The sequence below is a fragment of the Branchiostoma belcheri genome, unplaced genomic scaffold (genome assembly GCF_001625305.1).
Source record: "Branchiostoma belcheri isolate BF01 breed outbred unplaced genomic scaffold, Haploidv18h27 scaffold51, whole genome shotgun sequence".
NCBI classification, from domain to species: Eukaryota; Metazoa; Chordata; class Leptocardii; order Amphioxiformes; family Branchiostomatidae; genus Branchiostoma; species Branchiostoma belcheri.
Genome location: NW_017804143.1, coordinates 726,783 through 736,460, shown reverse-complemented (window position 1 = coordinate 736,460; position 9,678 = coordinate 726,783). Strand labels below are relative to the sequence as shown.

General features: G+C 43.5%; 1 protein-coding gene across 1 annotated transcript in view; it reads left to right on the top strand.

The window, feature by feature from the left end:
* The window catches only part of LOC109480568 (neuropeptide Y receptor type 2-like), a 36,895-nt gene that overhangs the window by 16,154 nt on the left and 11,063 nt on the right, over positions 1 to 9,678 (top strand). Inside the window, exons 2-3 of the mRNA XM_019782799.1 lie at positions 5,764 to 6,805; positions 7,403 to 7,465. Of these exons, the coding sequence (XP_019638358.1) occupies positions 5,764 to 6,805; positions 7,403 to 7,465 (1,105 nt within the window). The remainder of the gene's footprint in view (positions 1 to 5,763; positions 6,806 to 7,402; positions 7,466 to 9,678) is intronic.

Below are 9,678 nucleotides of genomic sequence, written 5' to 3'. Positions count from 1 at the left end.
GAGAGAGAGAGAGAGACTGGTTTATTTCAAAAGGAACATGCATACAACATACATATGAGTTGCTAATTGCAGCCCGCAGGCTGAATTGGGCAGCTTTTACAATGAGATACACAGGTAGAATATATATAACACGTACATAACTTAAGCATAAGCATCAAATATTGCACTAGATTATTGCACTTTTATGTTAAAATTACGGCATTACAAGATCGGTTACAAATTACATGATATAGCTAAAAAACTATTACAACTACTATAAGATAAAACACTATTACAACACGTACAGCTATTATAAAAAATAATCTACTATAAGTCCAAGGTGTTCAGCTTCTGGTGTTCTTAACGTTTCAGTTCCCATTCTCTCATAGTATCCTCCCATCAACATCATTCAACGCTGCACATACTTTCTCGTATATCTAAAACGGCAGGTATGTGCCATTAACGAGCAATTGTACGCCCTTAACACTTAACAGCGAATTGGACACTAAATTCTATACGACCAACGCTGCAGTTTTCTGCAGTTTTCCCGGAATACGTAACTTAATTTGATCAGATAACAGGGTAGACAATTTACATCATCACCAGTCCCGGTATGCATACGTAGTACCCATTACATCCATAGCTCCCAGCGTTATCAACGTAATGGAAAATGTTGTATTTATGAGGGCAGAGACTCCGATCTGGGTAGAGGTGCCGATCTCCCGAAGTCTTTGTCGTCAGAGACTCAGGTTATAGGATGCTTTGAAATCCTAAATCTCCAACGTGACTAAATTGAAAAATTCTGTCTTTTTAAGCGAATATCGTAAAATGTACAGACTCCAATTAGAATCACCGATTCTACCAAACCAGATCCTGACATATATAACCTAACTTAGCCCTGTGCTTGTCAATAAATTCCAATTATCGAGAATTAGATCGATATACGCGAGAAAACCGATACAGATATTGTGCACTTGGATGAAAATGTCGCCGGTTACTCGCGTGGATAGTCTTTTCTGGTTAGACACTTGTCATTTCACATTTGGAAAGATATGTACATGTAGTCAAGTAAGTTTTGGAAGATTGGGAGAGTCAGATACATTTCAATCTCACACTCACTATCCGGAAAGTATTTATTTATTTATACATAAATATTGCTTGTTCCACCATATTTCTTTCATATCGAAGCAAATCTCTGCGAGTAACAAAGGTTTGTCGGGGAAGCGAGTGTAAAGGGTAGGAGCCCATTAACAAAAGGGATTGATGGAACCAAGGCTGCGCCTGGAGGGCAAGTTAGGACACTACTAGTATGTCAGCCAGGTCGTATCCATTTGGCCCAATCAGCTTGGAGATTTACCAAAAGACCATTACCACACAAAGTTTCGATAAGGAAAACACATTCTTTATATTCAGGGGGCACGCAGGATACCTGTTTGATGTAGCAAACCGCAGAGGAATACCTCGTACGTCACCGGGCGTCTTGTCTCTACTCTTTGACGCTGTGTTAGCTCTCGGCATCCTAGATGACGAAACCCGACCGCGCCGCCACATCATTACGAGGCCTAAATCCGGCCAGATCATGGTGAGCAGCGTTCCCGGAACCTTTCTTTCTGCACAATTCCCGGAACGCAGAAGCTCAGACACCGTGCCGTCGGCCTTGTTTTAGACGGACTTACTACTCAAAGACAGACAGGAGTAGGTTTTACGGTTTGAAAGAAGGCGCAATTAGCGACGCTGGTTTGTTCTTCCTCCTCTCTGGCTACAGCTTCCCGCTCCCGTTCATCCCACGGTAAGATTGAACCTCTCCAAGTCAACTTACATTGCTTTCGGTTGTTACGTTGTGGAAAAATATCTACTAGTATTTTATGATAGTTCTTCTCTTGGCGGCTGATAGACATCCGAACGCGATAGCGGCTATGTAGGATGGTCGGCTATGTTAAAATAACGCGTTAAAACTCTTCCCCACCGCCGCGGGGCCTGCACAGGAGGCTACGTGAGTTGCCGGTTTTTATCGATGATGCCAATGAATAGCTAGAAGCATACTGTGATTCAAAACGAGCAACTGTTTTCCGCTAATGACATCGTATTTTTGCCTCACACATATGTCAGTACGTTATGGGAGAAAATTGGTTCAACTTACTACATTAAAAGAATGGCCATAAAAGGGACTTTGAAGGTTAATTGGATGCCATTAAAGCTCAGATACGTCTGGCAATAGTCGTGTTTAACATCTGATGCCTAAGGCAAGCATTATCAGACTTACCTGTGGCATGTGTAGATATTATTTAACGTTATGCAACCATTTCTAGACGTACCTTTTAGACTTACCTTGAACATAGTTACGTAATAGCCAGAATAGGACGTGGAGCATGATGCACAGGGCTCAACAAATGAATCTATACTGGTAACATTTATTGCCTACAGAACACATTACAAGATATACCTGGCATTTTTTTATTTGACATCATTTGGGTAAATTGCACCTTCCATGCAGTGTTAGTTTGTTTGGATCCATGTCCTCCATGCCCACACAGCTCATATGACGGGCAGAGTAAATAAGTTATGTTTTCATTTTAGTCCTTAGAGTGGGGTGAATCACGGCACGAGGACCTTTAGCAACGTTAGAGAGTAAGTTACCAATCTGGGGTCTTGGAAGAAACCTTCTCCCCGCTTATTTATCACGTAAGCTTGCACTTTGTTGCTGAAGAAGTCAAGGCCGTCAGTGTCGAGATTTCGGTAAGATCGGGGTCAGAAAGGGTGCCAAGTATGTACGGAACTTATTGAATATGGGAGATTAAGCCATAAATCTATGGTACAGTAATGGATTCATACGTAGATGATTTGTCAAGAATGATGTATTGTATGCTTGCGCTTCGCTTTGAAAGTCAAATGTCGAATGAAATAATTTAAGATTTAAGATATGATTCAAGATCAAAACTTTGTGGCAAACACAAAGGTATTTGACAATTAAATCAGACGAAATCTTCATGAGTTATGGTATTAAAGACCCGTTCCTGTCTGACAATTGATTGTCCGCAAACATGGCGTCAGGGGGTCAAAGTTGCCCAGAAGTTTGTATCACATTGTTCCATAGATGATATTGTTACATTCGTCGAAGGTCACCGTACACTTAATGTCGTTTTAATGGTTTTTAATGTGGCTCAAAACCAACCACCGACAAGAATTTAACTTAAAGACAACCTTTCCCATCACAAAGAATGCTGAAGTTTGCAGGTAACATGCACCGCTATGCCAATAATACCTGGGCCTATTTTTGCGATTGTTCGGCGATTTGACGTATGTGACCAGATGAGTACAAAAACTAAAAAAACAGATAGGAAAAAAAGAAGAAAATTCTTTATTTACGGGTAAAGTTCAGATGCAACGTTGACCAAACATCCACCATTCTCTTCCGACGTGTTGGTCATTGTTTACCTCACTGCGCACAGGCTATGCTGGCGGAAAGATGTTCACGCGGTGCTCACGTGATGTTCACGTGATCCAACAAGAAATGCACCAGTCTGACACTGAAAAGTCTGAAAGTCAACGTCTGTGTCGCGACCGTCAATCTTCCCAGTCACATAACGCCTTTAACATGATTCCCACATACGAACGGGCTTAGAAAAAAAAGCAGGCGCTCCATTCAATCATTAACCACAATAACTTGTCTGAGTATCCAATATAGGGATTTGGTACAGGGACAGAATCCCTGTGGCACAGCCTTAAACACCATTTCACAGCTTAAGGTTTAGTACAAGACGCTTTTGTTAATGCCACCACTGCGTGTGAGTGAAATCTGCTCAGAAAAGACTGACACCTAATCGCAATTACAGAGTGCAGCAGCAGCAAATATGAGGGTTTTGACAGATACAGATGAGAAATATTCTCCAGACTTCGAGATCCCAGCGGGGTATATATACGTGTTTTGGCAAAGGCACCGCCTGTTATATACAGTGGAGTGAATTCCATTTGAATCGTAACGAAGTTGATCACACAACCATACCATTCCTGACTGTAAACAGATAGTGAAATACCAAGGTGCTGAGAGCGAATTTCATGCACCGTCGGACGGAGTAAGGGAGAGGAATGCAAAGAAGGCAGAAAACGTGAGTTCGATAAGTGTTTTGTAAGTTTACACAGTTCCAAACACGTCTCGAAACGTGACTTGTTTGCGAGGGAATCATTTATCAAGAGAGAACCCACCCACCACTCAACTGTGAGTTACCTTCCCCTGCATTTCAATTGTGACATGCTGCGTGATTTTTTATATTTAATTATCTTCACGACGTTTGTTATGTATGACCAACAACGAGCAACATAGTCTGACAATCAATTCTTGTTTTACCAACTCGCATGAAAACTGCAAATGATTTTGAGGCAAACCTGGATTTTCAAACTTCTTAGCATTCTGAGCTAGACGTTGGAAACACACTTGAAACAACTTTCCTCACTCCACCCAGGTGTAAAATGAGTACCTGACTTCAGTTAAGGAGTTAAAAGACGGTGGAAGGAGAAGGATTTGATTTGATTTTAATTCCAAAATATAACGCAAGACATGGTGACGGCACCCTCAAGTTTTTTTTTCAACTTAATCTTATGCCACCAGCAACTCAGAGGACAATTTTCACCAGCGTTAAGTGACAAAAGTCGTGTATGATGCCGTACCCAAGGCACAACAAGATCCGTGGCATCCCCATGGTAGGTTCTAACTCGGGACCTCTTTGTTCTGCGCTGAGTACTCTTCCGTTACGCCACACGACCCCAATTTACAGCATTGGTTCTACCTTCCAATACCGTCCCCTAGAAACAGTGGAACATCCCACTGCCCCTGTGGTCTATTTTTACCTTACCTTACCGCCGTAATGACAGTGTAGTTCTCATTACGACCCTAGAAGCTTAATTATAAAGTTTCCCTTCAGGCAAAACTTTTGGCCCAGCCCGATGTGCTTTACACGAAATCGGTTTTCTAAATTGCCACCTGGGGCAAGAGTGTGGCTATTATACCTTTTCCCAAAATTTCCGAACCCGTCTTTAATTGTTCAACCAACAAATTCAATTAAGTAAAATACTTGAAGCTTCTTCCTTAACTGTTACCCTTTCCAATGGTATGCTTTTTGCTTCGCCTCCCTAAAATCTGTTTATTCCAGCTACATGTACTGTTAACAAAACATACCCTCCTTAACATGACCTCAGGCCTACGAAAATATACGACGTAGACAGGTAGCTTTATTTGCTAAGAATTTTTAAATTTTCATTTAGTTATTGTTATTGTTATATGTGTATGCCTGGGTAGCCCCTGCATTGTCGAAATTCCGAAAAAAAATGAATAATGATTTTACGGTATATCAAGTAACGTTACCTTTATTTGATTTGATTTGCATTACATCAACGTGACATTTTGTCTAATCGTTTTTGCCTGAAAACTTTTTGGCCAGAAAACGTCAGGCAGATACATATAATTTAAATTATCCCACCGCCTTACTGTTAATACTGCACTTCTAATTCACGAAATTTCACTGTTGAATATTTATCAAGATCGTATTAGTAAGAACCTCCGCCGGTTGGCGCTCGTATAGCGTGACGGGATATCATAGGTGCGAGTTTTTCCGCGCGCGGTGGATTCTGGGATAGTTCCGAGGCGAACAGTGAAAGATCGCTTCATTAGCATACGCCCCCAGTGACTGCCAGGGTGCGTGTGTGTGTGTGTTTCCTCATCGGTAGACGCCAATAATTGCAGCGGAAACCCCGTTTTATTTCTAATATGATGTATTTCTCTTCGCACAGGCGTTTTCATCAGGGTGATTTCCGCCGTTGACGTGACGAGAATGGCCGAGGGGCAATTGGAAGGGTTTCTACATGCAAATGAGGGGGCAAGTTCCCGTCTGAACCAGACACACGCGCCCCAGTCAAAAATGGACTTCAGGTGGGACACACCGGCAAACGGTAGCGCGATGGAGCTGGACCTGTTCCCGTCCGCGCTGGAGTCCACGGTGCTCCCCATCCTCTACTGCTTCCTCTGCGCGTTCGGACTGGCGGGGAACGTCTTAGTTATCTACGTGGTGTCCAATTTCTCCAAGATGAGAACTGTTGCCAACGTGTACCTGTTAAACCTCGCCGTGGCTGACGTGTTGTTCCTCCTGGTCCTGCCGTTCCTGGCGACAGACGTGATTCTGATGGCGTGGCCCTTCGGGGATTTCATGTGCCGGAGCGTGGTCTTGGCCACCAACATCAACGGCTTTGCGAGCTTCTTCTCCCTGGCGGTGCTCAGCGTCGACCGGTACTACGCGACGGTCCAGCCGCTGCAGTCGCTTCAGCATCGCACCGTCAGCAAGGCCCGCTGGGTGTCCGTCGGCGTGTGGAGCGTGGCCCTGGTCCTGGTGTGCCCCTTCATCGTCTTCGCCAGGACGGCCACAGACACGAGCGGCGCCGAACACTGCATCGTCGACTGGCCCGGCACGATCGGAGACCCCAACTTCGGCAGCCAGGTGGCCATCACCTACTCCTTCGTCCTGGGCTTCGCCGTTCCGCTCCTCTTCATCACCGTGTGCTACGCGCTCATCATCTTCCGCCTGCGGGCCAAGGGCCCCATCCCCCCGAGCGGCGTTACAGCGCGCTCCCGTAACAAGATCACGGTCATGGTGTGCGCCGTGGTGCTGGCCTTCACCGTCTGCTGGCTGCCGTATCACGTCTTCAACATCGTCCGCATCAGGATGGGGATGGACGTGTCCCTGGCCGTCAGACAGACCGCCCTGGCCGTCAACCTGCTGGCCTTCTGTAACAGCGCCATCAACCCGCTCATCTACCACTGCCTCGGAGAGAACTTCAGGTAAGACACTGTCACAACTTACTCCCGACCAACAACCAACCGACCAAGGTTGGCTGACGTTTGGTAGCAGCCAGACCAGATTTAGGCCATGCGAACCTCTCTCTCTTCCTCTCCCTCTCCCTCTCTGTGTGTCTCATCACACACACACACACACACACACACACACACACACACACACACACACACACACACACACACACACACACACACACACACACACACACACACACACACACACACACACACACACACACACACATATATATATATATATATATATATATATATATGTATGTATGTACGAATTGAATTTCATTTGAGTTAAATGTGAGTAGAATGTAACCTCCGAACACGCCCAGAACACTGCCGACGAAGTTGTGCGTCTTGCTCTTTAAACACAGTGATATCCCTGAATCCAATACACTCCCAGCCAAGGTGGAGAAAACATACGTACATTGATTTTTGCATTACAGGTAAATCTCATGTCGTAACCTTATTTCTCACACCAGTAGGTGTTAAGTAGCATGTAATACACCAACTCCACTCTAAATGTCACTTTACTAACACACGGTTTTCGGTCTTGATCTTCATATACAGGAAGTCATTCCGGCGAGTCTGCCTCCCCCACTCAAGAAACACCTCGCGGAAGTCCACAAGAAGGTAAGGAATTACTGGCGCCGATTTGCGACCTTGGTTGGTAGACAGATAAATCCTTTTAGATGCAAGTGCTTTGGTTAAACGAGCTTTTACGGCTCCAAGAATCATCCGATTTATTTAGTGGACTTGGCCAGGGAATCGCCGAGTAATGTTTATGGGCCGGAAGTATTTTCCAGCGCCTTAAAAGGGATTTGTGGAGTATGGGACTCACAGAACGGATAACCAGTGTGTGGAGGTTTTATTTTTCTTACCTAGGTAGGTAGGTAGGTTTTATTTGAGACAGGAAGATAGGCCGAGGGTACCAGAAAAGGTTATATAGAAGAAACTCTAAACATTTGATGTTGATATGAGATTTTTCATTTCTGATTCCTGGTGTTTTTTATCGCAGTTCTACTTGGTTCACGTATAGGTGCGGAAGCATTTTGGTGCAAATGGTCGAACGATTGGATTTTATGACCACACTATACACCACACCAGCAAATATAGTGGGGAAACGTTGAACAGACGTTGAACATACAGGTCTATGATCTATTTGAACCTTTGAAAATGTCTGGTGCAAGTGTCCCATTTATTCTACCAGACGGTGGGTGATAATGCAACACACTAAAATGCCAGACATGCAATAAGCTTGTAGATAATGAAGGGCACAGTATAATATTTGCTATTTCGTGCTGTTTTAGTTCCCGGTATTCTTTTGGGTGCATGAGTTGTACTAGTTTTTGTTTCCCCTTTCCTGTTTCGTTTGCATGGTGGGTGGGAGGTGACTTTTACAAGTGATTGATAGGAGGGTCAATCCCCAACATGACCCAACACACGCGGGGTACGTAAGTGAAGGAATTGAGGAGGCTGTATAGTACCACGTTAAATAACATCATACAATCCCCTCAGACAATTGGCCAGGCAGTATCCAATTGGCCAGAGAGGGCTGGCGACCTTCTCTGGCAAATGGATACTCTCTTGCCACCCAAAATCCGTTTCATGTTGTTTAGTTCATTTTATGTGTCTTCTCACAATTCTCGGTGGGTCATTACTTTAATGTAACTTTCTTCTGGTAATTTACAATATCACATATGTCAAACTTTGTAATTTCTTAGTTACAAACTTATAGTTAGTTATATACACCACCTACTATCTTAATAACATGGCTTTCTCTAGAACGTCAATCTATTCAGTTTCGACTTGGAATCTCGCCACAATGCTAAATAATCCATCTCTTCTAAACGCTTGTTGATTAAATTAACCGGTTGATAAGCGGCGAAATGAAATCATACAAATCTCATTAATTTATTAATATTCAAGATTAGTATAGCGATAGAGGTACTTTCTGGGACAGCGATATGTTTTCTAATCGCAGATTGTTATCCATCAATATTCTGCACCACGTTACGATGATAGTTTCTCCCTGCGTCTTTAGGGAGAGTTTCCCACAGTTCGTGGCCAATCAACCGATTGATTAAAGCAGGAAGCGATCTGCAGATCTTTAGAGATGGATTTGCGTGGGAAATTTAATCTAGCAGAACGCCATTGCTACCACTACTGGGAATTCTAAAATACTTCCATGTATTGAGACGTCATTGCTAAGGCCAAGTGCACAGACCTGTATTCGATAGGGGGCAGCCGGTTAAACCTGACAAAAACCTCAATACTGGGAGACAAATTAACTTTGCTAAAAGACTTTTATCAATGGAGACGGGGGTCGCAACCTCTCATGCATCTCTGAACCCTTTTAAAGATTCCTTTAAGGAAAGGTCGCAGAAGGTCCTGTTTTCTGCATTGATGGATGTTTCCTGCAGTTATTGATGTAAGTACGGAGCACAATGGAAACTTCCTTGGTTCGGAGATGGAGGCTTTCTGATATTGATTTTGTGGATGGTGCTCTCTCATGATTTTTTTCTTGTCCCTTTTCGCTCTTTTTCTTTTGCTTCACGTTTCAGCACAGAAATAATCCCCAAGACGAGTTCTTTATTTTCTGGGTGGTACCCTAAAAATCAGCCCAGGATACTACCAGGAACCGTTTTCGGTCACAAATTTCAGTTTTTTGCTCCATAAATGTCGATAAACATTGGTATCGTGTAGTTTATCGTGGACCTAGTATGTAGATAATTGAGAAGAATATAACGACTTTGAAAAATTTTCTTTTCAAGCCCTAAAATCTGCACTCGGCACCTTTAAAAGCGGGAGATGACTTTATATCAGCACTCGAACAATTTTTCTAA